General features: G+C 44.0%; 3 protein-coding genes across 3 annotated transcripts in view; 1 reads left to right on the top strand and 2 right to left on the bottom strand.

Annotated features, from left to right (window-relative positions):
- Window positions 1-7,837, top strand: part of SMARCD3 (SWI/SNF related, matrix associated, actin dependent regulator of chromatin, subfamily d, member 3) — a 59,290-nt gene extending 51,453 nt beyond the window's left edge. The window contains exons 11-13 of the mRNA XM_015852799.2: window positions 2,157-2,279; window positions 3,630-3,731; window positions 3,830-7,837. Of these exons, the coding sequence (XP_015708285.1) occupies window positions 2,157-2,279; window positions 3,630-3,731; window positions 3,830-3,883 (279 nt within the window). The 3' untranslated portion in view covers window positions 3,884-7,837. The remainder of the gene's footprint in view (window positions 1-2,156; window positions 2,280-3,629; window positions 3,732-3,829) is intronic.
- Window positions 7,838-20,744: 12,907 nt separating this feature from the next.
- LOC107308721 (rho GTPase-activating protein 32-like) overlaps window positions 20,745-27,056 on the bottom strand; it is a 31,248-nt gene continuing 24,936 nt past the window's right edge. Inside the window, exon 3 of the mRNA XM_032442770.1 lies at window positions 20,745-21,248. Coding sequence (XP_032298661.1) covers window positions 20,827-21,248 — 422 coding nt within the window. The 3' untranslated portion in view covers window positions 20,745-20,826. The remainder of the gene's footprint in view (window positions 21,249-27,056) is intronic.
- Window positions 22,482-26,904, bottom strand: LOC107308664 (rho GTPase-activating protein 32-like). Its single transcript, XM_015852688.2, has 10 exons — window positions 26,852-26,904; window positions 26,383-26,505; window positions 25,728-25,805; window positions 25,462-25,543; window positions 25,042-25,191; window positions 24,507-24,609; window positions 24,215-24,347; window positions 23,631-23,713; window positions 23,161-23,268; window positions 22,482-22,895 (listed from the first exon to the last, which is right to left on the bottom strand). Exons 2-10 carry the CDS (start codon window positions 26,494-26,496, stop codon window positions 22,730-22,732), a joined length of 1,017 nt encoding a protein of 338 aa, XP_015708174.1. The 5' UTR covers window positions 26,497-26,505; window positions 26,852-26,904; the 3' UTR covers window positions 22,482-22,729.

The following is a 27,056-nucleotide window of genomic DNA, read 5'->3' as shown; positions in this document are numbered from 1 at the left end:
CAACACCTCCTCCCAACTTAGTGTCATCTGCAAACTTACTGAGGTTACACTCAATCCCCTCATCTAGGTCATCAATAAAGATATTAAACAAGATGGGCCCCAGTACCAACCCCTGGGGGACACCACTTGTAACAGGTTGCCAGCTGGACTTAACTCCATTAACCACTACCCACTGGGCACAGCCCTCTAGCCAGTTCCTTACCCAAAGAAGAGTATGCCTGTCCAGGACACGGGCAGCCAATTTCCCCAGGAGAATACTGTGAGAGACCATGTCAAAGGTTTTGCGTAAGTCTACATATACTACATCAACAGCCTTTCTCTCATCTACCAAACTGGTAACCCCTTCGTAGAAGGAGATGAAGTTGGTCAAGCGTGACCGACCTTTCATGAACCTGTGCTGGCTGGTCCTGATCCCCTGGACTTCGTGCACATGCCGTATGATCTCACCCAAGATGATTTGCTCCATAACTTTCCCTGGTACTGAGGTCAGGCTGACAGGCCTGTAGTTCCCCAGATAAAGAAAGATTAATACTGTAGTTTAAATGATGGATGGCATGTTTTGAGCTATAAGAGTCTCAAGGACAGACATTTATTGAGGCATTAATAGTGGTGATAAATAAATTGGGAAGGAAAAATAATTTGCTTTAGATTTATGCTAATGAAAAAGAGAATCATAGAATTACCCAGGTTGGAAAAGACCTCGAAGATCATCAAGTCCAACCACAGCCTAACCATAGTACCCTAGCTCTAACTACCCTCTGCTAAATCATATCACCGAGCACCACATGAGAAGGAGGCAAGGAGCTGAGTTAACGCTTGGATAGGTTGAAGGAAGCAGTCTTTTGCAGAGTATGAACAGAGATGAGTGAACCAAAGACTTTAGGAACAGCTGGGCTGGTAACACTGACACAACTTCCAAGTGAGTTGACCAGGGTGCTTATATTTTCACAGAATCATAGAATCACAAGGTTGGAAAGGACCAAGATCATCCAAGTCCAACCATCCTCCCACTACCATTACTACTGCAAGCCACTAAACCATATCTTGTAGCTCCTCATCCAGACACCTCTTGAACACTGCACTCCACTTTTTACTGTGGAAGAAAAAGAAATAAAAAAAAAAAAAAAGCTAAAATGTTGGGACTGTCTGGGTAAATAGATATTCTGCATTACATTTAGTTTTTGAACAATTTTAAATCTCTTTTACACTGTATACACATGATACAACTGATCAGATAGCAAATGTCTGCTCTTGGATGAGATGAATTATTCTATGGTCTCTTCTGTGTGACTGTATTGTCACGATCTCTTTTGACTGTAGAGAGAACTTATAAATGCAGAAATATTTAGAAGTCCAGATATAGTTGTTCTGCCCTAGGTAATTTTCCAGAATGAGTGCCTCCTATAAAATTTGCAGAGATAATAAACTCAGAATTCCTGCTCAGCACTGCTCTTTTTTAGTGTATTCAAGAATCTATAAACTTTTATTGAGATGTCATGAAGTATTGCTAAATTTCTATGTAGGAAAGCTAAGATAATCCCATATTTCTTATGTGTGCTGTATATGCACGATTGCAGAGCAGCTTGATGCGCTGAGAGCAACAGTAGAAAATGAATGGCAGAAAAATAACTTGGAACTGTTTGGCAGAATTGTATCCTGTTTTATTAGATGAGAATTATGCACAAGCACAGCAGTTAGAGCTGGCTGACAGGTACATACATAATGATAACTAACCTGAGAAATAACTGCTTTCTTGCATTGGAAAAACATACAGCATTGTACTGTTTAAAAACATACAGTACCTTAACTGAAAAATCCTTGACTTGGTGAAAAGACTGCTTATACACAAGAAATCATTACATTAGAGCAAGACTTGGCTCTTCAGTATTGTATATATGTGCCATCCAACAGTTCAATGCAGGAAGTGAAGAATATGCTTGTATTGCAGAAATACATGTGAAATCAAGATGTAATTTCAAGATGAGGGTTAACTCCTACTTTGAAGGGAAAATTCAGTGGGATCATTCATGGGTCTTTGGTGTACAACTGTCATCTTTGCATGTTACAAGAACCGCAAAGACACTAATGAGGCTGGCCTCAGGACCGTGGAAGCCTGGGAGGAATTAAGTAACATCTAGCTTATTTTTTTCTGTTAGATCCATGAGACCATCGAATCCATCAACCAGCTGAAGACACAGCGTGATTTCATGCTGAGCTTCTCCAAAGATCCCAAAGGATACATCCAAGACCTTCTCCGGTCCCAAAGCAGGGATCTTAAGGTGAGCTACGATTTGAAGAGTGGGCAAGAGTATAATGACTACAGTTAAATGTGTATAGCATGTATTGCTAAAATGTCCAGGATAGAAAATTGGTAGAAAAGAAGAAGACAGACAAGTGTAACACTGCTATCCTAGAGCAGAAAATATACAGGAAAGACCAGTTAGGTTATATTACACTCCCAGAATAGGGACTAGGTGAACTTTTTATTAGAAAGCAAAATGGAGGTGCAAGGATATGTTGATGTACTTGTAAGGCGGAATAATACAAAAGATAGTAATAATACAAGGATGGTGATAGAAATCCAAAAGGATATATATAGGAAAGACTCACCAACACAGATGCCTACAGTCCAGCTGGAAAAATGCTGAGGCTGACAATGGAGGAACAATCTCAAAGATATACTGCCTTAGTGGTGGTCAGCCCTTAAATGAAGTCTAGGAGAGGTGGAGTCAAGCTCCACCTGAATTACCCTCACCTGTGCTCCCACAGCTGACCCGACACTTGCCTCAGCTGATTAATAAGAGGTTCAGGCTGTGATTACCAGTTTCCCATACAGTACTCAATAAAATTAAAGGTATATGAAACTTAGTAGGAGGATTCTGTAGCACAGTAACACAATTTGAATGCTTTGTTATTTTTCATAATTAAATCTTGTTTAAGAAATAGCAGATTAAATATCATCTGCCTTTTAGCTAAGCATTTAAATTTCCAAGAAATGGAATGTAAGGAAGTTCAGGTGTTTGCCAGCAAAATAAGAGTTTGTTTCTCACAATGTTTCGCACTTTGAATCTTTAAATCAGACACCTCAAAACCAGTTATATCAATAAAGCGGTGAAATTATTTTAATGGATTGTCCTTCAAATATAAACATCTACTTTGTTAATCAATAATCTTCCAAAGATCTATTGTTAATATTCTGATTATTATTTATATTCAAGAGGGGAATAGATATATAAGGGAATGTTCAAAAATACCTTCAGCTTGAAGAGCTTATGAACTAAGGTATTGTGGAGCTTCTGTAGCTGCATACATAGAGCATTTGTTCAGTGTTCTCCCTGCTGTTAAGACATCAGAGATCTATAGTACTTAGCTTGGGCAGCTGAATTACTCCTTAGCATAGCTCTGGAGCAGAGGTTAGGAGCTGTTCACAATTTGCATATTACTGTCATGTACTGGCGGTAACCACACATGCCATTCATGCCATTCATTTTTCATTTGCCTTGGGCTTAGAGGTCAGTCTGGAATATTTTTAAACTAGCATTGCAGATAAATTTTGATCCCAGGTAAATCTAATATTTCTCTACATGTTAAAGTAGCTGTAGTGAAAAGTATTTTTATTTTTGTCACAGGTGATGACTGATGTAGTTGGAAATCCAGAAGAAGAACGCAGAGCTGAATTTTATCATGAGCCATGGTCTCAAGAGGCTGTGAGCAGATATTTCTACTGCAAGGTATGATGGAGTTAGCCACACTAATAACTCATAAGTGAATCTTTCTGTCACTGAACAATTGAATCTGCTGAACTGTACAGTTTTTCTTTTTCTTTCAGATTCAGCAGCGCCGACAGGAACTGGAACAGTCTCTGGGAGTGCGCAACACATAAGTATTGCTCAAAACATCACATTGGCATCATGACCACAGAACAAGTGGACTTCCCAGTGTTACTTTGCTCACTGTTACACATGGACCTGCTTCCTAACTGGATGGGAATGTACCATCAACAAACCAGTCAGAACACCAGCTTTAGAGTGACCCTTGAAAACAGCGCCCATGGGAGGTGTCTCAGATCATTCCAGGCCATAGATAGCAGAAGATTGCCATGCTTTATACAGGTGTCAGTGATAAAGAAGATTAAAGATTAATTCATCAACTTGCACCATTGACTTCTAGTGGAAAGTTCAGACACTATGCAGCAAATCCTTATGGGCTATGCATAGAATCATGGATAGTATTGATGGGGGAGGTTGAGCTGAGTGTTATAAAAGACTACAGATTTAGAGAAATAAAGGTAATGCTCATCCTGTGTTACCTAAGAGTTGCAAATAGTAACTTCTCTGGAACTAGACAAGATAGCCCTGATAGTTAAGGAATGCTTTATATTTCAGAATAGAATGTTCATTATAGTGCAAGGAGCCACCATGCCATGTAAAATAATAAACGAGGAGAGTTTTCATTCCTGAAATGAAAAGCTGTTCCGGAAGAATAAAGTACATTTGGGACATTTATTTTGCAAACAGTAACACTCTCCCTTTCTCCTGCCCCTGCAATGAAAGGCAAACAGATTTATATATCACATGAGTATGATCAATGTGCTATACTGAGAGGAAGATTTTTTTTTTTCCAGAATGAAAGCCTCTTAAGCATTCTCATGTATTGGTGGGTTAGTAAAGCAGAAGTTGAAGCAAGAAATAAGGCAATCTGAGAAAATGCAAATAACTTAATGGTGCTTTGCTGATACCTGCCTTGAACACAGCAGATGATTAACAATAAGCCTATGGGTAAAATAGGAGATAGGTTAAATATTTCTTTCTTTGTGTGCCACTGGAGATCAAGACTGTAAAGAAGTTCTCTAATTGTAAAGTTGGTTCAGAATCCAAGAAGCTTAACTTCATGTAATGTGGCAGTTTTCTCTTCACAGTCTTAACAGAGTCCCTGGACTGGTCTTCTTCAATCATAGACAAAATGCCTTTTCCTTATGGATCATTCAGTTCCCCCATTCACTCTATGTGTTGGTTACATAGGATGCTGTTGAATTATGAAGCACTATAAGCCTTAGATACCCCTTGGAAACCACCTTCTTTGCAAATACATGACAAATTCAGACAACGGGAATTATACCACATTGACTTGGAAGCAGAGGCATCTTCTTTAAATCCTTCTGCCATCCTGCTTTTTGTAGTGCATATATTAGTTTGTCGTTAATGAACCAACACGATTTCTAGTCCAAAAAGCAGCTGCCAAAGTGTAACTGGGTCCTGGTGATGTAGCACTCAAAATCTTTTAGACTGCTCCTCTCCATCTCCTTTCTTTCACTTTCCTGGGATGAAAGTTCACATGTGGTAAGGAATGGAGACAGGTCTTATAAGTATTTAATTTTGCTACAGTAAAATCCTTTTTTGCTGTCTTTGCCAATTTCTTTCGTATTTGAATGTAAAAGTTTCTTCTGATCAGTCACAGAAAACATAAGTCTTCCCTCCCACTGCTTTGTTGAATACATCTGCATACGTGTTACCAGTGCCATAGCTTTCACTCTGTCCACTGTGTTTAGAGGTGTCTCAGAAAACTTATGCTTGATTACAGTCATTTGTTGGCAGTACCACTGTGTAAAAACATAAGTGTGAGAAAAAGCACAGCTGTATCTCTTATGGCTTTTAAAAATTATTTTATTTTGTTTTGTTTTATTTTATTTTAGTTAAAACCCTCTTTTTACACTAAAATCTGAAATCCTGCAGTCTAAAACTGAGTCTAGCTAGGGGCTGAGAGGTTGCCAGACAGTTAATGACTTTAAATCTTATTTGCTGTAGGACTCTGCTAATTGCACTACAAGCAAAAATTATGAAGGAAAACAGTGGGGATCATCTGCTACTGTGCTTCCATATTTGTTATGCTGCTGTGTCAGTTGTGTGCATGCTGTCCAGTGTATAAATTCTTTTCTGTATGTGGTAAACAGAGCAGCTACAATCAGGGGATGCATTTGATCTCCAGGAATTATAAATTCGGAAGAAGATAAGTGGGGGTATGAGAAGGGCATGAAGCTGGGATAGATGCCATCTGCCAGGGGCTTTTGGTTTTGAGCACATTGCCATTTGAGTGGCAAATATTTCTTCAGAGAAATTCCAGTTCCATGCCACAGCTGGCAAAATAACTGAGTCTAATCTACTTGTAGAATCTCTCTTTGGAATTAATTAATTGGATGGGTTTTCAGAGCAAATTAATGTAAGTAATGTGTTACTATTGCCAAGTGGAGTCAGAACAGCACCATTGGAAGTTGAAGCTGTGTTAAATACCAGTGCCATAATGAAGTGTGTGTGTGAGCATGCATATGCATGCTTGTGTATGAGTCAGCCGCTGTACAGGGCAATCCAAAATCCAAATTCTTATGTTCAACTGTGCATGTTCCTACTGCACATAAAAAGACTGTTCACCAATGATGAGTCTTAGGAATAGTTGTCAGGTGTCTTCCTTTTGGTTGAAATGCATCTGAGACTTTGATATTTTTCTCCTGGGCTCAGAAGCAGTTTGGGCCTTTGTCATCCATCCCAGAGGTGTAGCCAGGGGCTTGGTTTTTGGAATAATGTGACATTATATTTGAGGAGAAGCAGTGGAACAATTCTAGTAGGAACTGGAGCAAATGTAGCTTAGGCATGTGAAAATGAAAGTTAATGGTACTGAGCAGCCATACAATTGCAGCAAATTTTGAATAATAAATCCATCTTAGTCGTAGTTTTTGGCTGAAAAAAAAAGGTAAAAAAATTTTTAAGTTTCTTTGGTTTCTACCAGAGTACAATACAAATATGTGCATACTGCAAAAATAAATAGAACAAACAAAATCTGTGCACAGATGTAGTTAATTTATAGGTGATAATATAGATTGTTAGAAAACATAGCACAAAATTAGGACAGAGTTAAAACAATTTCTGGAATGCAATAAAAGGGAAATATATCTTGAAGCTGAAATGTTGGCACAAGAGCTAAAGGAAAAACAAATATCTGATTGTGGAAGAAAAATATCAGGGTAGAGAGAATACTACAATTGTAAAAGAAAGGAAAAAATGGGAGCAGAGTGCCAATGAAGTGCCATTAAGACATAGCACAGGATAATGTGCAGAGTACTGCTGGAAATAGCACAGCTGATGTGGTTTTGTATATTTTGTGTGCATGTGAATATGTATACATGTAGAGGTCAGGTGTGAGTGTCATTCTCAACTGGTATATAGTTTGCAGAATGGGCTTGCAGGGCACAGCCGTGTGTTCTGCATATCACTTTGGAGACTCATTGTCAAAACTTTTCCCACTATTATCAACAGGGATTTAGCTGTTCCACTTACCAGCACTGGTTGTTCTAGTGCATGCATGGCTTCAGTTGACAGCTTTTTATATCACACTGTATAGAATTTATTCTGCTGAAGCTGGTGAGAGTATTAGTATTATACATTACAAATCCACATTTTTTCTAAAACAGTAGTGAGGTGTTTTTTTTCTTTTTTTTCCTGTCTGTTTTGAGAACCATTTTTATGGCAGCACGAAGAGATGAAGGGGAAACAAAAGCTCTTTTTATTTTCCTGAAGAAATAGGTCTCCTCTCTGTAACTGCTCTGTTGTTTAATAGGATGTATCTGTTCTATCAGATTCTGTATGATTAACTCCTTTTCCGATCTCATTGAAGAAAAGTACTCCATTTAAAAAATACAGCTGTGAGTTTGTGAGTGAGCAAATATATTCATAAGGGGAGACGGAAGAGAGACTCCATCAATTCTGTAGCCACCGTATCTTCACTGTATGATGATGAGTGAGTGGTAGAAAAGCTTTTAACAATAAATGCTTTGTTTTTTTTGTAACTCTTGCACTTACCTTATGCTTCTTAACAAAGAAAACTTCTTTGCAAACTTCTTTTGTGTAAAAGTAGTGCTGTAGGAGCTTTTTCATACATTTCCTCTATAGAAAATTTTATCTAAGGACTGGGAAGAGATCACTTTCTGTGTGAAACTGCTCAGAGACCTGGAGATTACTGAGCAATGTGGGGCCATTTACCCCAGTCCATGGTGAAGAAACAATGCATGAGGTGATGATCTCAGGCTCTGCTAAAAGGGCTAACTCAGTATAATGGGTTTCTTTCTGCTCCTGATAAAAGACTCTAACATTCTCAGGTTTTCAGATTTCTGCTTACTTGTATGTACACACACACAAAGAGGGCGTACAAACACAGGCTTTTAATTGGACTTGACAACAGTGAGAATTGTTACTCTTAAGGTCTTTCTTATGTATACGTAGGAATCTGATGATCTGCTGCCAGCTGCAAGATGTCAAAGTATCAATGAGAAATCCTTAATGTTGGAGAAATCTGTCTTTCGTGCTTGGTCCTTTGATGTATACTTTGCTATTGCTATTAGTTACAATCAGTGAACAAAAATTTACAGCTTGGAAGCTGGGAGGAGACTGTAATAAGCTGTGCCAACAGCCAGCCTTCCTCTATACAAACATTAGAAATACTTAAGAAGATGAACAAGCTTCAATTCACTAGCTCAATGAAGGAGGTTTTGTTTCAGGGTTAAAGTGTCAGAGCCCAGAAGACTGTCAAGAAAGAACAACAGAAAGAAGTGGAGTGCACGGAGAGCAGAAAGAAGAAAAAAGGTGAAAGAGGAAAGGAAGACCTAGAATTATTTCAGCAAATCAGTGAAATTGGGAGCAGAAGTAGCAACTTTAATTTGAAAAAAAATCAAACAGGATGTATTAAAAATAAATAAATAAATAAATAAATAAATAAAGTCGATACGGACCTGGAATAGAGAAGTTCTACCTGGAAGGTTATCTAGGAAATCTCAGCAGATGAGAAAAAAATTAATTTTGATTTTGAAAAGAATATGTCTACACGATTCCTAATGGAGGGAAAAGCAAGTAGCAATAATAGCAGTCATATCTTGTGGTAATAACAAATCCCATGCATCTTACCCCTTTCATCTTGGAGCAGCAAAAGGCATGCTGTTTTTCCAGGTATCTGAGAGGAGAAATGCACATTTACTGTTTAATTTCCTGTCAATTCTTCACTTTCTCAGGGGAAAAAGCCATTGGTGAGTACAATGCAAAGAATGTAGATAAATTCAGAAAGAGATTAGGATGATCATAGGTAGCTCTCTTTGCAAGGGGAGCTGGAAGGTAGAAGTTACACAAATTTAAATAGAGTAAATCTGTTATAAAAACTGTGGTGGGGTTCAGCTCAAGCTTAAGACATGGTCAAGGGAGAGCTAATCAGAGCAGCCAAATTTTAGATCATGAGACAGTTGAGCAGCTGAACATAACTACTTCAGGTTAAGGTACTTGGCTGTCCGCACTCCACTGACCAGGCTGCAAGCTTAGACACATGGTTCATGTACGTCTACAACTTTTCTTTTTTGTCTTTTTAAGCAGAGACTTATGCTATATGCCTTCTAAAATTTGAGACTGAGCGTACTTGTCACTGCCATTATTGTACTGATGGGTCTTCATGACTCACCAGCATCAAATGTATCTTTGAACTCCACAGGGGCTCAATATAAAATCAGGCCTGGTCATTTGGTCTCTGTACAGGTTATATTGCTGGTGTGACTGTTTCCTACTTGGCTATAATTATACTTTGCTGTGGGGCCTGTTGTTTTTGTATGGTAGACTGACTTTGATATTTGACTTTAAATGCTCCTCATAACCATGAGTCTTTCTGACAAGCTGGACTCTGAGCATGACTACCACCTCCCAGTCTGCATTGCTTGCCTTGTTCACATACTACTGGGCTGGATCTTGGTTGGGGAGCCTCTTCCCTGTCAGGCACACTGTCACACTCTGCTGCTGGTTGCCTGTCCTTAGGGAGCAGCCACCTCTTACTGCTACCTGACAGCCACTGTGTCTATATCCTCCTGTCTTACGTGTGCTGTGTCATTTGCAGGCATTTCCCCCCCCCCCATGCATTTCATATGTCTATATAGTTTTTAAATAGTATTCTACCTTTCCAAATGTTGTACCTATTCTACCTGGATGCTGTCTTTATCACCCACCATTTCAAACACTCAGCTGAACTTTGAAACACTTTGAACACTATTCTTCTCCCTCCATGCATTTATGCTGTTTCTGTAGATCCTGTCTAGTCAGCTTTTTTTTTTCTTCCTTTTTTCTTCTGTGCAGATGCTTAGCCTTTAGTCACCTGGGACAGCATTAAGCGATTCAGTACTTTCCTACTTCTGTAATCTAGGATTAAGCGACTTTTTATAAGCGGGACAAGAAGTGATAGTGGGAAGGAAGTGGTGAAGCAAACGTGTATCTGATAATTCCTTGAAAAACAATTTCCCATAATCTCTGCAAGGCAGTTTCCAGAATGAGATAAAAATGGACGAGGATTACTGCAGAAATGGATATTTTGTGCCAAAGATAAAGGGATAAGGACGTTAAATTTAGGAAAAGAGTTGGGATTAGGAGTTGGACTAGGGCTCGAGTTAAGCTTCATATTAGGAGTTAAGTTTAGTTAAGAATTCATATTAAAGATAAGAGTCAGGGTTTATTTAGGATTTGAATTGAGAAAGCAAGGAATAGAGCTTTGGAAGCCCAAGGTATCAAAAAAGGTACATGGCAGACACTGTGCCAATGTCATCACTCCCCGTGTCACACCAAGTTATTTCTGATGCTGGAGCAGTTCCTGAGCATCCTGTCTGTGGAAATGCAGTAGAGAGTGCAGCCTTGTGGCACTGACAAAGGCTTTCACTGTAGGGTGGCTAATGCTGCCATTTGGGCAAAGATGGATGATTGTGAGGGAGTAGACCTCCTGTCTTCGTTGTCAGTCAGAGTTGTGCCTTGTTACATGCTCATTACCTTCCCCTACAGGATAACTACAACTGAATGTAGTAAGGAGCAACCCAGGAGCTTTTGTGGTTTTATTCCTCCTCAGGCACCCTTCTATCCATGTCCTTCTCTCCATGGTCACCATAAAATCAAAAGTGGAAGAACCCAGTGTTGGTAAAGTCTGCTCCTGAAGGACCATGGGAAAATTTTGCCTCCTGCCCAGTTCCCAAGTGAGGGGATGCCAGGTATCTTCTGGCCCAAGACAGCATGCACTAGCCAAATAATAATCCAAGACTCCTGTGGACTGCCAGCAGGAAGAACAGAAGCTTGCCATCAGTGGTCTATCCATAGAGGGCAGAAGATGGCCAATCGGAATGGCTGATATTCTGTCAGTCCCAGTGGTAAGACTGGTCTAGCCCTGTAATCCTGTCTTTCTCTTCTCTTTTTTCTTCAGTATCACTTTTTTACCTTTTTCCCTCTCACAATCCCACTCCCTGTCACAGTTTTTCCTCCAGTGTTGGCCTCATTCCCGTCCCTCTGTTCCAATCCCTGTTCCTATCCTGCCCTTTAATATTCTCCATCCTGCTCAGTGCACCATGGATTCTTTCTTTCTGCCTCTGACCCACTGTCAAGAGTTTACAGCCTGGTTCGGCCTGGTTCCATGACTAGTGGGGCAGGGGAACCCATAGACCCATGCCCCAAAAGGGAAAAGGGAAAAAAAAGAGGAAAAGGGTGGAGAGATGGGCCTAGAAACAAAACAGCAGCAACAATCTGAGGAGAAACAAACAAATTTACTAAATAAGATATCAGAATGCAAGATAACACATTATAATACAATATAATACAATATAATTAGAATTGAAGCTAATAAATTAAATGAGAGAGAGTGTCCAAAATCCAAAGGCCTTACTCTAATGGTGAGACAAGATGACTGAGGGAGCTCACATGCTGCTGAAAGCAAAAGGGGGTTGGGGAGGTCTTGTGACTTTGCCAGGAGTTTTATCTCTTCTCTAAGAAGGAACAGTAACACAAATAGCGCAAAGTCCTCTGTGGTATGTAGTTCTCTTCTGCAACAGGTACCCAGAGCTGGAGCATTAACTCTTTAGCTCCCAGTGGACTACATGATGTTATGAAATGGAATACTGATAACCAAAAATCATACAGCCATGACACTCACCAGCTATCCATTTCTTTTCTCTCTGCTTCTGACCCACACTCTTTTCCACTGCATTTGTTTTTTTCCTCTTCTGCTCTGCAGCTCGTAGCTGCAGGAGGCTACTGCTCTCCATGAGCTGGATAGAAGAAGGCTAATCCAGGACTGAGTGCTGCAGTGCCCCAGAGGAAGGCAAAGCATATGGGCAGTGTCCCTCCTGGGATTACATGCATGAGTTAATGCAGAGTTGCATTTTTGCTTGCACTACTGGTTGTGTTTGTAGTCCTTTTGCACTGAGTGAGCAGCAATCATTTGTATCAAGTTTTTATAGCAAAATTTTGGTAAGGGGGTGCTGCAGGAGTGGCCCTTATAATGGATTCAGAAGCTGCCCCATGCTAGGTAAGAGTCAGCTCTGGGCAACTCTGAAAGGGACCTGCTGTTGGGCAGCACTTAAATGACAAGTGATGCTGGTCACACTTCAGGAGAGTGTACTGAAGAAGGGAAGGAAGTACTGCACAGCAGCAGCTGGGAAAGAGGAGTGAGAAAATGAGGGGAGAAACAACATGATGAAGAAGAAGGGGAAAGAGGTGCCCCAGGCACCAGAGCAGAAGATCCCTTGCAGTGTGTGGAGAGGTGGATGGTGGAACAGGCCATCTCTCTACAGATCAGAGCAGATCTCCGTGCTGCAAGCCTGCGGAGAAGACCATGGTGCAGCCAATGGAGAGCCTCCACAGGAACAGACTCTGGACTAGAACATCAGCCCTTGGAGAGGATCCTTTGGAGCAGGAGGTTTGGTGAAAGCTGCCCACTGTGGGATAATCCATGCTGGAGAGCTCCGTGGTACACACCCATACTGAAGAGTTCTTGAAGAACTGCAGTCTGTGGGAAGGATGGCAACCCATGGGAGAGACCACACGGAGGATTCGGTAAGGAGAGTGAAGGAAGAACCACAGACCAGCCATTATGAACTGATTGCAACATCTGCTCCCCATTTCCCTGTGCGGCATAGAGGGAGGAAGTAGGAAAAGGTAAATGGTGCTTATTGTTTTTAGTTTCCCTCTGGTCATTCCTACTCTAGTCTGTTACTTGTAGGCAATAAATTATATTATCTCCCTGATCTGACTCTGATTTGACTGTGTAATTGGTAAGTAGTTTTCCTGTCCTCATCTCAATCTTTGAGACTTTTTCCATCATATTTTCTATCCCTGTCTTTTTGGGGAGGGAAAGCAGTATGGTAGTGCTTAGCCTACCCCTCAGTGTGAAACCACTGCACACTGTATCCAGGGGCACAGGATCCATACTGGGGTCTGTGTGTATGGAGGGGACAATGCTGTGAAGTGGTGGCCCTGTGTATCTGAAGGAGTCTGCACTCTTGTGTGCTGGGGGCTGGAGCCTCCTGCGGTCTGGGCTGGAGGAACCCCTGCTGCAGCAGTGAGGGTACTGATGAGGATGGACTACCTCCCTGGGTAAGGGGTTTGCCCCTGATGCTGCACTGTGGTGCTGGTGGAGCCTGCTCCCTGTCCCATTTTTTATTTCTCCTGTGTCAGTCCTGCATCCCACCTCTGCTTTTTCCCTTCTCCCTTCTCTTTGCCCTGAGCTGCACATCTCTCTTACATACTGCCTGATCAAACCCTTTGTCAGCTCTTCGGCATGCTTTTTCTATCTGCCCACTGCCAGTCCCAGTCTCTCTCAGTTCTCCCTCTTTCTGCCTATCTATTGTTTCCTGTCTGCTTCTTTTCTTCTTTTTCAACTTACACCCATTTTTGTCTCTTGCTGCTGCTGTTCTCCATTTTCTGTTGCACGTCTATCTCTTTGTCTGTATTGCCCACTAACCTGTCTCTGGTTTTAGCTCTCCCTCCTCTGTCCCATTCCCTCTGATGCCAAGAACATTTGTAGATTCACCTTACACTCCAAGGAGTTGTGTCAAGCAGGTATTCCTTTATTGCAGCACTGGGTATATACAGGATATCTGCCCAATATATGCACTTCATGTGCAGATTACATTTATTGGTTGTGCTCATACATACTCATATTTTTCCCCAGAATTTCATGCATATGCTAAATATTTTCTCAAACTCATTAATGTTTTCTTAGAACTGATTAACATAAGACCCCTCCCCGTAGAGTAAACTAACCAACATCTGTAGCATTCAGTCACTCTGTTTTTTAAAATTTAATTTTTTGTGTGTGCCATTGATGTTTTGTTGTTCTTTGTTGTTATTTTTAAATTCCTCTGTCTTGATCCTGTAGCCCATCTCTGCTTTTTATTCCCCTGTCCCTCTATCCTGCTGCTCCTCATCACTCTCTCTTTCCTTTTCCCTCTGTTTTGCCTGTCATTTTCCTCTCTCTTGCTCTGCCTCTGTCCTGTCTCATGTCCCTGCTTTTTTCTGATCCCCTTTCTGCCCTAGTGCCCATCCCTATTCCCTATTTTCTTCTCTTTCTGTCCATCCTGCCCATCAATAAACACTAACATCCTCTCCAAGAATCAGGAAAAGGTGCAAATATGTGGAGAACCAAGTATTTTCTGTTAATTTGTCTTGAAAGTGATCCCACAAGTTGAAGTGCAAACACAGGGTGACACATACTCAGTCACAGTGTATGTGCACTGCTCATAAAACGTGCAGAAGAAAAAAACATGCAAAGCATGTGGAAGGTTTGACTGCTAGACCAATGGGGTCCCTTCCCACTCAGGACATTCTATGATTCTGTGGTGGTCCTTTATTTCTCTTTTTCCTGACCAATGTAGGAAAACTGCCTTATTTCCAAATAGTGGAGTTATTTAATAAACTCTTTAATAATCTCTTTTCCACTTTTTCCTGTTTTGGCAGTGCTTTTCTTTCTGTGTATTTTTACTCATTATGTCTTTATCCAGGAGAAAACAGTGTTACACATAACATTTATTATTTAGAACAGATGTCATAACTGTATATTTTAAAATTATTTCCATCCTGTTCAGCTTGTCATAGTGAGATCTAAAATGTAGGAGGAAATTCCTGTGATATTTTCCTACAGGAAAGACTAGGTTCCTGGTATGCAGCCTCATTTTCTAAATCATTTTCTTTTAATACTCTCCAATGTGCGTGCATTTATTTTCCTACCACTATCTTCTTGTGTAATTTGGGAGATCAGACATTATTGTTCTGTGACATATCAGCATATTAAAACCATTCTCTTTATATTGACAAATTTCTGTTGTCTGCATAGAGACTGTGGAATTTGGCTGGACATTTGTTGGTCATTGTTGAAATAAATATTGTAGAATATGGTTGTGCCAAGCAAGCCTGTATTGTTGGATTTAATTTTGCAGTACTGAAATTAGTCACAGCCCTTCTCAGATTTACAAGAGGCTTTCGTTCAGTCCCATGCTGCTGAACAAAATTTCTATGCCAGCAGTTATGTTCTGTTAAATACTGAATTCAAAACTTCTGTTAATTAATTGTAAAGTTAAGTAAGATATGCACAGCTTATAGATAATTAGCTATGTAGAGAGTGGTGGCTCAGTATATAAAAAAAGAATCTTATAGTGGCATTCGTTTACAAATAGTGAGGATCCCAATTGATGCCTTCCTTGAGACCAGGGCAGGAGCATGTCCTGGGATTCCTAGGATCCTCAAAATGCAGCACTGCTTCTGTCACTGAAAAATGGGGCCCTGTGTGGGACGGAGGGAGGGTCCATGAGTCCCTGGCCCACCTGACTGAGTATTTCCATGGTCTTAGCAAAGACATACTTACAACTTGAGAATGACAGTTAGCTGTGTTCATGGTGGCATGGCCACTTTTAATGGCCTTGAACTGTCTGAACATAACTGAAGAGGCTCAGGCTGATGCAAATCAGCTATTGAATGATAGTGTTGAAAAACTGGAAAGACAGGTGGCAGTTTTGATGGGGAAAAAACCTAATTCAATCATTCTCCTATGGAAGATCAGGAACATCTCTCTGGAAGACCATGGGGACCCTGTACAAGGGAATCTGTATAAAATGGACTCTGTAAATGAAGGCACTAAAAGGTCAGATTTTGAGGTTCCATTTGGACTAGATCTATTTGAGATCTGACTGATTGTAACCCAAAAATGAAAAAAAAAAAAAAAATGCAGGATAGGCTGGTGGGAGTGCCCTGACCAGTGTCCACCCCCCAAACCCTGCTGCCCATAATACAGCAGCTGAACTGATGGATATAGTACAGTGGTTTAGACAGAAACCAAGAGAGCATGCCAGCATAGCTGCTCTGGTTATGGGACATGGAGGCAGAAAGCGCTGTGGTGAATGGACTGGAAATTTCAAAACTGACATCCATTACTACTCACCCTGCCCTCAGGCAAAGACTGTATGCTCTGTCCAACATAATGAGGATAGCCATTTGATCAGTGAATGATTTATGGCTGTGTGTCATATAACATGGCCAAATAAGAATGACATACCATTAAATATCAGCCTGTGGTCCTCTATGGAGGACTAACAAAATTATATTAGAGAATTAGGCATGAAAGAGGCAATCTATGAAGATGATTTTGAGAGCCCAGTCAATAAATTTTTCATCAGGAACGAGGGATCTCATCCTACAGCCATCACCTTTACATCAGGATGGGTCTATGTTATCCATACTGAACCCCCCAGTGGCCCTCAGGTGCTGTAATACAACAGGCTGCCCAATTGATGGGGAGACAAGAGTGCCTGCAGCCAGATGCAGTCTCTGAATGGTGGTGGAAAGGCAGAGAACCATCTGCTGCCATGACTTAGGCGTCCAGCCCCTAAGGTAATCCAGTCTGGACCCATTAGGGTCTTGAGACAACAAATGTTTAAAGACCAGATTAGAGCAGGAGTTCAGTTTAAAAAGATCGATGGACAGCATAATCAGGAAAAAATATCTGTTAAACAGGCCCAAGCACTGAGTATTTATAGTCCAACCTTTTCAGCCAAACTAGATGTGAATGTAACTCAAGAAGGGTCTGGATGGGGGCTCTGGCAGAGCCAGAGTTCTTTGTGAACCCCTATGAGGTTTTGGCCACAGGTTTGGCATGGAGCAGAATAAAGATACATCACAGTTGAAAAGCATTTATTGGCTACCTATTCTACACTACAGGTGGTAGAACCAGTAGCTCAGATTTCAGAGGTTATCGTTAAACAACAAGGCCAGTCCAGGGGTGGGTAAAAGATCTAACACACATCTCTATGATGGGGGTGGCCCAATCACAAGCAGTGGTGCGCTCAGTTGTTCTGCTTGCCTGCTCCTCAAGGAGTTAAGAGAAATCTATGCCTGTTGCGTGTTCGAGTGCATGCGCAATGCCATGTGGAGGGCTTATCACAATAAAGATTGGCGGATTTGCTGCGTAGACCGGTCAGAACTCAGACCGGCCTCGTCTGTATTTCTGTGCGCATGCGTTGTGCTTCCTGCGGCACCAAACGCCCAACAGTGGCAGTTCCGTGTATTGGCCAGCAGGTGGCAGCAGAGACCACGGAAAGAACGTCTGCGGGACAGACCCTGGGGATCCGTTCTCTTTTGATTATAGGGGAAGAACACAAAGATGGAAGAGGAGGGAAGGGGGAAAAAAAAAAGAAAAAAAGAAAAAACCAAACCACAGCAAACAAATAAAAACTTCTCCAAACGTAGCAAACGTGAATGTCTGTCAATAAATAAATGAGTAATTGAATTGATGTCCGTTTCCCCTCTCCCCCGCCCCCCCCAACTTCCGAGATGAAAAAACACCTGGTATCAATTGGACAGATGCACACAGTGAAGCCAGGGATGGTCTGAAACGCAAAGCAGCTGAGCAGCTTTTAGAAGAAAACAGAGTAGTAACAACTTCTGTACCTACATTCACCACTCTGAGATCCTGTCTGGGTCTCCCTGTCTGGGTCGGTTCTGATGTCGCGTGATTTGTTGTCAGTTCTCTCATGGTTCTCCGGTCAGTTCTCCGGTGCCAGGATCTGCCACAGGGCATTCTGACCACGGGCATCATGTTTCTACGCTGCCGCCTGCATTTAACAGGCAATGGGACTGCCCAGCATGTGCAAGGCAGCACCTCTTTCACACCACCAGAATGTTTAAGGCTGTTGGGATTGTTGTTAGCGTCCCATTAACACTGAGGCTAGAGATACCCTTAGGATTGACATTACTATTAGCATTACTTTGATGGTGCCCTATCTGGGTCATTTCCAGGGGATGTCAGGAGTAAGGCACAGTGTCAGGAGAAAAAGAACAGACTCTGTTACTTTATAAACGTGATAATAGAGAGAGTTCATTGGAAAAAATACAACTCTTAAATAATGCAAAGCATGCTTCTGATTGGATGCAGGCATCATCTGGGCTCTGATTAATATTACTCTTAAGGTAAAGATTATTGTTACCATAATGATTTTTTTTTGGATTATGATCAGGGTTAAGGTTCCTTTTGCTACAAACTTCTAGCATCATTTTTGTTGTTGCATTTGGAGTTAGGGACGATTTTAGAATCAGGGTAAGGGTTAGGATTAGAGTTACATTGCAGGTTAATGCTGTTATCTTTACAGCTCCTGTGAGGGTTGGGGTCTGGGTCAGGTGTTTAAAAAATGAAATGAAAAAAGAATTAAAAAAATATATTGAAAGCTTCAGATTTCCTTAATCTTTGTGGGAATCATATAATGTGCAACTCAGATCTACCTCTTCGTGCAGTGACTGCCTGTAAATTTGCTGGAGCCTAATATAATATGGCCTTGTGCTTTCCACTAACTCACCTTCATTTCATTTTCATTACATTTGCTTGGTAGTCAGATTTTGGTGTGTGGATATTTTAAAACAATCTAACTGACATTAGCAAAAAATTAAAAATAAAAAAAAAATGCACGACAGCATCAATTGTATCAATTTTTATAGATAAGATAAAGAAGAGCAGTTTCCCTTAGTTTTCTGTGCCTCTTTACTTTCTTACCCTCTCCCCCCTTCTATCTTTCTGTTTTCCTCCTGTCGGGAAAAAAGAGAACAGCTGGCCGGGGGCTGCACCGCAGGGCCGCATCACTCCTGTCGGAGCAGCTGATTCTTCGGTCTCTGCTGTCACCGCGTGTCCAATCTGAGGAAGTGCGGCCGCCTGTGTTCGGTGCTGCAGGCAGCAGGACGCACACAAACAGCCGTGCTGAGTGCCTGTGTATGTTCTCGTCGCTACGTGCAGCTAATCTGCCAGCCCTTCTTAGACCTCCAGGCAGCATTGCACATGTGCCAGAAGACAAATAGGACCCGTTTGCACAACCCACTGAGGAGCAGGCAAGTCGTCAATTCTTGGACCACCAGCTCCAGCAATATTCCCCCCACTTCCAACCCAGGATGCCCCTTGTCCTTGTGTGAGAAACTCTCAAAGTCAAAGATTTCTAGTTAGGCAAAGATGGCAGCGATAGCAGCAGTGCTTATTCATTATTGCAATACTGCGCGCACATCCCCTATTGGCAAGGGAGAAACTGCACACCAGTCAGTGAAATCAATTCTGTTCTGTGCCCTAAACCCACTGCAGGTGATGCTCTCATGGCTCTCATTGGTTGAGCATCTCAGGCTCACAGACTCCTCGAGACTGTGGCTAGGATTCATTTCCATATAAGGTCAATTACCAACCTCTTGTTTTTAGGTCTGCCTTGTACTTTTCTGCGGACAGAGAAGGGCAATGTTTCCAAAAGTCAGTACATTCATTCTGTCCTGTGCTGGGCTCTACCCACCCTGTATTTATCTTGTGCTTGTCTCAATTCTCCCATGTCAGAATGCCCCCAGTCTGAACTTAACTCTGTTCAGCAACTTTCTTGGTGGAAAAACTACTTATACAGCTGTTTTACAAGAGGGTTATACATTCAGTTAGGGCCTACACTATGTACTGAAAATACTGGAAACTTCCACTGCAAAAACACAATCTACCTCTCCCATCTGTGCAGCCTTGCAGACCCAGAGCATGCCAGGTTATTTCTGCTTTCATAGCATTTGCATGCTGTAGGGTGAGCACAAGGTTCTGCTGCTTGATTCTTCTGCAAGAGCTGCCTACCGGCAAATGGTTGCAGGGATGGAGGATGTGACAGAAAGCATTTGTCTCCACAAGAGCAGAGTTACATTCAGTGCAGAGTGTGAGAGTCAGGTTGGTGTGGAAAAGCACTGACACGCTGGGGATGATGCAGTGCTCACATGTCTAACACTCACAGACATTACTGTCAGAAGGATGGTGCTGTGTTGTGCTTCTACCTTTGGCAGCCCCTGGAGAAATGCTATGGCACACAGAACACCTTTGTATTGCACTGACTGCTGCCATGCAGCATGGATTTAACACACCAAATCCAGAGGAGCATGACTGCATCTAACTGCCCTGAGAAAAACTACTGTAGCTGAAGAGATGAGGAGGCAGCTGCTCATCTGCAGAACAAGCAGTACTGCCAGACATTGGGCCAGGTGAGCACCTCCTGCTGCAGCGTGATGATGACAGGGCTGGAGATGATCTGCAAAGCCAGCTTAAAAGTGGGAGACGTGAGTCAACATGGCAGGAGGACAGAGGTGTTAGGGAGCAGCCAAGGCATCAAAGAGTATCAAAAGGCTTTGAAAAGTATCACAAAGTGACAGCCAGGAAGACTGGGATTATCATGAGCAGCAACCTGGATGCTAGAGATTATTTGCTCCCATACAAAATGGTAGAGATCTTGCTGCAGACATCCCAAAGCCAGGCAAAATGGGAACCCAGAGCTCTGCCTGCACGAACCCCACAGCCATAGCATTGCAAGCTGAGCTGCCTTGCTGTTTGTTGCATTCATCCCAATCCCTGTGAATGAAGACTCAGAATGCAGTCAAGGCGATGACTGAGCATGAGAGTGACTTTATTCAATAAAAGACAGGAGGGCTTGAGAGGTCAAGGGTGAAGATGGGACTCCTCTTGTCAAGATGAGAGTGGCTCAGAGCTGGTGCTGCTGCCTGGTGCCTGGGACTGGCAGCCTGACTCTAAGTCCCCATCTAAGATGCTCAGCTTCACCTCACTGATGCTGCCCTGCTCCTGCATGGTGGTGCTGCTGCTGGGACACTCGGGCTGTGCTTGGGATGGGCAGCACTGCAAAGGCGCTGGGTCACAATCCAGGCAGGTGACTGCTGTGTCTGGCAGGCTCAGGTCAGGAGCTTCAGCAGAGCCAGGAGATATGAGAGCATGAACGTGGATGAGCCCCTTGTGTCCATCACTGTTACCATGTGGAAGGCTGTCATCCGAATTGCAGCGATTCGTGCTTAATAAGAACTCTCCATTGATGGAAACACACTGCACATCACTACTTGGTTTGGATCTTTGGGGTTGACAAGGGCTCGAATCACCTAGGAAGGCACAGAAACACAAGGGTTAGTGTCAAACGTTTGCAAGTTGAATCATGAAAGAGGTTGTTGATACTTGGTAATAGAGTGGCGGCAGGAAGAAGCAAATAAGCTTGAAGCAACAGAGCCACTGTCTTGAAAGTGATCCTCGTGCAGGTCCAAGCTCGTGTGTTGACAAGAGACTCATTTGGGAAAGACAGGGGTCAACTGAAGATGTCAGGCACAGGCTTGAACGCCAGAAGGAGGTACAAGCCCACTGAAAGCATGAATTCTACCTGTGTTGCTGACAAGCAGTGTTTTGAAAGCTGGATTTGCTCGCTTACCTGCCAGGAGCACGACTTCTGTTTCTGATGGCTCCCTGGCACTGCTCTGCAGTTGGTGTTCATCCACCGGTGATGTTCTGTGCAGGCAAAAGCAAGAACACCAACTGCCAGCAGGTGATTCCATCCTTCTGGGACGCCTTGGACTGGAGAGAGAAAACAGAGCATGCTGTCAGTCGTGGTGCAGGGTGAGGGAAGAGCTGCTCCGAGCCCTTGCCAACAGTTGCCCGTTCGTGGCATTGCCTGCTTTCTGCTGAAACACAGCTTAGAAACACGCTCTGTTTCAAACAGCAGAGGACGCTTCCATTCCTACAGCTCCGCCCTCAAGTCCTGCTGACTAAATTCCTCTCAACCATGTCAATTAAGACGCAGAGCATGTGAGCAAAGGCTCCTCAGTCGGACAGGACAGGAGCTGGCAGGCTCATATATATATAATGGACAAAATATAACCAATAAAACCCATCCAACCAATGATGATAAGGGCTGGAAAGGGAAGTCCTCTTTACCTTTTAGATGGAAAATCAATGACAGTGTGGAAGGTCCCCGGTACAGCTGCGGGGCCTTCCTCCACTTCTATCTCGCTGCTCCGTGTCACAGTGGGAGAGCTGCTCTGGCCTCTCCTCTCAGCCTGTGCCTCCTGCAGTGTGAGCAGCTTTGTGGATAGAGGAGACACCCACACAGACTTGGGCCTGGATAGAGAACTGTGCCCTACAAGGGAAAACCACAGGTAAGAGGGAGGATAAGAAAGCAGCAGCACTGCCACCCCAGTTCTGCATTTCTCTCAGACTTGCTTATCCAAGCCACTGGAAGAAGAGGAGCTCAAAATAACCGTGTGCTCAGAGGTATGCTTGTGGCAAAGGACAGCCATAATTAAGAGCAGCTCACTGTATCAAAACAGGCAAACAAAAAGCCTAGGAAAACTAGGGGGCAGGGAACTCAGAAAGATTGGCTGCCACAATTCAATCATGCATCACCTGCTGGCAAAACATCTTAACAGCAGTGACAGTTTTCTCCATGTAAGGTTTGGGTTTGGACACACTAAGGATCCAGCAACAGGGTGCCATATTCTAATCTAAGCCCAGAAGCCTGCTGTCTCCTCAACAGTAATAGAATTTTCAAAGGTCTTGGAGAAGCCCTGGATTGGATGAAGCTGTCAGATCAAGATCAAGCTAATGGAGGAAGATGCTCACCCTCTCCCACGGCTGGTGTGGATTCGGAGCAGAAGATGACATCTGCGTGGCTGATGAGGAATTCCACAACATATGACTGTGTCTGCAGCTCCATGCAGGCAGCTTCACCACTGGCGCAGGAAGATTGGCTCTGCTGGGATCTGAAGAAAAGGCAGATCTTACAAGTCATTTCCCCAAGGTCATTTCCCCAAGTCTGAATTTTTGCAGAGAAAAACTGTCAAACTGGGCTCTGAAGACTTCTGCAGTGGGCAATCAGCGATGCCACTGACGAAATTCTCAAGGAAGATCAAGGACACAACAGACCCATCTAAACATGAGAGCAGAAACTATCATCTAGAAACTGTGCCCCTGGGGTTGGGGGAGAGCAGAACTAAGCATCGTGTTGAAATGGAAAAAGAAGTTTACCTTAAGAGGTTTGGAGCCCACACTATCGCTAAGTTCTTCGCATGCATGTTTATCACCGAGCAGATCCCAGCCAGAGACACCAAGTGTCTCATCAAATACTCCAGTGTCCTGGAAAACAAGAGCAGCAGATGTTCAGCACGAAAAAGCAACCGTGCTGCAGTGCATAAAACAAACCTCACTTCATGCTAGTTGATGTCATTGCTACCGTCCCTGAATATGAACTACATAAAATGTTCCCAATGCCACCACACTGCAGCACCAAGCCCCAGAGCAGTACATCCGCAGCCATCGGCTGCACCAACTGTGCCCCCGTGCCAAGGAACTGACCAAATCAATTGACCCAATGCAGCCTTCAGCCGCTTCAGCATGCACAGGCACGATGTTGCCAGTGTGAGACAACACCTGGAATCGCATCATTGCCCTCTGAAAGGCAGCAGGGCTGAGCTCAGCAGACCGAGTGCAGCACTGACCTGTAGTGAGGAGCGGGCAGCTGCTGGATGGCGTCCTGCATTCTGAGCACCCGCTCCTCCTCTGTAGCAGCGCAAACAGTGTCCTGGAAAAAGGCAGGAAGGGATTCAGACACCAGTCAGGCTGGAGAGCTGCCAAAGGTTTGGGAACCATGGGGACAGTGCACTGGTGGTCAGCACTGAGGCAGACTTGATGACTTCCAAGAGGCATCTGGGGAACACAGAGGCACACAGCCCGTGCCATCAAGGCCAAGCAGTGCAAGCTCTGGGGGCTTTACTGCCTGATTGTGGAGCACAGCTCCTCACAGCAGGCATTTGTCTCCAAGTCCACTTTGCTATTAACCCCATTCTACCAATAGTTGGGGAACAGCAAAGGAAAGGGAATTCTCACAAGCATTGTGAATAGCTTAAATAAGCACCTCCTGGCACCACCACAAGTGCCATCAGTGAGAGGCAGGATGTGGCAAAGACGTGCCTCATGGGGCTAACAGAAAGAAAACCTCAGAGCTGGGGCGCTGCTGCAACCACTAGCCAGGAAGCCCAGGAAAGAGGTATGTGTCATTTCCAAGACATTGCCCTGAGCTTACCGAGAACTTGTCATACAGCTGGTCGGACAGCAGAGGATTTGGGAGCTCCCTGAAGTACATCTTGCACAGGGAGCTCACGCTGTGAATTTCTCGGACGCTGAGCTCGGGAACCTGCTCCGAATCGAATTCATGGCTGCAGAGAAGGACACAGAATTGTGCAGAGGGCTTTGAGAAAGAGGAAACAAGTCCAAAGCCACACAAAATACAGTCAAGAAAAGAAAGGGGTTCCTCTGAGCGCCCGTAGCATGGCACGAGCCCCTACTGATAGCTGTGTCAGTCGCAGCACTCTTACCATAGTCGCTGGATCCTGGACGCCACGCCGGACAGGCGGTATATACCCTGCACCACGCCATGTTCCTCAATGAATTGAGCGCAGCTCTGCAGGACCTGTGGCACTACAGAACAAGAGCCAGAGGTTAGCTCAGCTTCTTACTCAAGTCCTGGTTCAGGCTGAGCTTTTCTCACATCCCATCCTCTAAGCCCAGCCGGGCTACTGCTTGCTTCCTCCTTAGAGGAGAAAGCTGGCAGAGACAGCTGTGAGGAAACTACAGAGACGTGTTCTTGGCTTTCCAGAAATGCCATGACCTATCAACAGCCTGGAGAAAGTAATTCTGGCAAAGCCACAGACACTGCAAGTCCCATCACAGCTCCCTGGGGAATGGAACAATCCAATCTCACATCCAGAAGAGCTAGGAAAAGGATGCAGGATTCAGTCTTTGGCCAGAAGGCTTCCTACATTTTCAGGCTGAAATAATTGCTGGGTATGATCTCCCTTTCACTGTTAGATGCTCAATGGAGGAAGATCTCAGGAATGGGCTGTTCCTTACCATCACGGCCAGAGCGGAGAAGGTGCTCCCCCAGGTCACACCCAAACACCCCTTCCTTCTCTGGCTCCGGCTCCGGCTGCATCGCTCTCCTGGGGCGGGCCTTCACCAAGGAGCAAAGGAAGGTACTGAGCTTGCCCCATTTCTTTGGCTCTGCGCAACAAAACAAAGAAACCAGTTCATTTCAGGCCTGGCTCGGTTGGACGAAGCTGAGCGCAATGCATTCGACAGAGCATGTAACAACGGGAAGAACATTCCCAACAAGGACACGCAAGAATGGATTTTCCCCATCCCTGGAGGTGCCCAAGGAGATTACTGTAGTTCTCTTTCTAAGCTTGCTGAACTTGGGCATAAACAAACCCCCTGAAAGTAACGTTCTGACCCTATTTGACTAACTCGCATTGTCAAATGTAAATTACGCACCTGGCTTTGGCAATGAATTGAGGAGGGAATCGGGAACTTTTCCACTGATGAGTTCCACGCACTCACCAGGGAAAAGCCCAACCTGTAATAAGAACAAAAAGACAGGTGGGCATTAGCCCGAGCCCAGAGCCAAAGGGAAGGTCCACTGACAGTGACACAGGGCAACTGTTTGCATCCAGCAGCCATCCTGTGCAGGCAGAGCAGCTCCAAGCTGAGATTCCCAACTCTACTGAAGTTGTGCTCTCTAGTCAAAAACGTGTGCCTACCTCAAAGCCACGCTTGCCTCTCCACCAGGGGCTCAGCTCCTTTGGTGGCATAGCAACTATGCACACCAAGTCTCCAACCTGCAAGAGATTGAAACGTCAATCCCAGCATCAGCACAGCTGGCAGGAAAGCACTGCTCAAACGACTGCCTTCTCCTGTGCTGCAGAATATCCTAAAGCTTGACAGCAATTGTACCAATGCTGTCAATGCACCCAAGGCATTTTCCCTTCTCCAACTCAACTTGGAGGTACAAGAGTCAAACAACATACACAATACAGCCGTGCCGCAGGAAACGGTTCTCAAAAGCAGCAGGCTCTCTGCAAAGGCTATGGATGAGCTCCAGGTTAACCACAGGCATCAGTTAGCAGGGCTTCCTGAACACATCTGCACACTTCACACACCGGTCTGCTGTTGCTCAGAGACCAGGTTCCCATAACTGGGCAGGATCTGCTTGATCAGAAGGTTCAAATGCCCAATCTGACCATATCGGAGAGATGGCTCAACTCCTCCCAACCCAGAACAAGTCTAAGCTGCAACAGAACCTTCGAAGCTTCATCTCACAAGATATACTAAAGGTGTCTGAGACTATTCCTGCTGCGTTCACACCTTATACTACTCTCCCGTGCACGACAACACGGAACGCCTGGAACTGCTTACCTCCAGAGAGAGCTCATCTGGCCCCTGGGCGACGTGGCTCTTAATAACATGGGCTGCCGCAATCGCTGGAACGTTTAAAGATGACACCACACGCTCCAGCTGCGGCTTCCGCATGTTATCAGCCTGCAAAACAGAGAACAGGCCGTGGTCAGGAGCTGAGGACAAACCAGGAGGATTTCAAGGTGAGGAGCACATCTGCAGAGAAAGCTGCAGCAAATGCGCTCCGTCCTTATCAGGAGCACTTCAGAAGGAGCTGCATGTCTCATAACAGTCATTTCCCATCCTGGCGTGCATTGCCAGGCCATGCAAAGATGCATCTCTCTCTACACAGACTAATCAGCAATGGCACTGGCGCAGACAGGTGGCCAGGCCCTTTTTGGCCCATTCTTTCCTGCAGGAGAGTACATCTGCAGCTCCCTCTGCTGGCTCAACACAGGGAACAAAGACCAGCCAGAGCTTCATACTGTACCTCCGTCGCCGCCACCTCAGGCTCACGGCTGATCTTGCTGCATGCGACGCCCATCACAGCAGCTGTGACGAGCTGGAACAGAGCAGAAACACACTTCTGTTTTCTCTCTTCACACAGCACAGTATGGGTTCAATTCTTCAGAACTACCCTCGCATACCCTGCGGCAAAACAATGCGGGGGGACAAAACATGGCACGTACCTGGCA

This window comes from Coturnix japonica, chromosome 2 (genome assembly GCF_001577835.2).
Source record: "Coturnix japonica isolate 7356 chromosome 2, Coturnix japonica 2.1, whole genome shotgun sequence".
In the NCBI taxonomy this organism is placed as follows: domain Eukaryota; kingdom Metazoa; phylum Chordata; class Aves; order Galliformes; family Phasianidae; genus Coturnix; species Coturnix japonica.
This window is presented reverse-complemented; position numbering and strand designations above follow the sequence as displayed.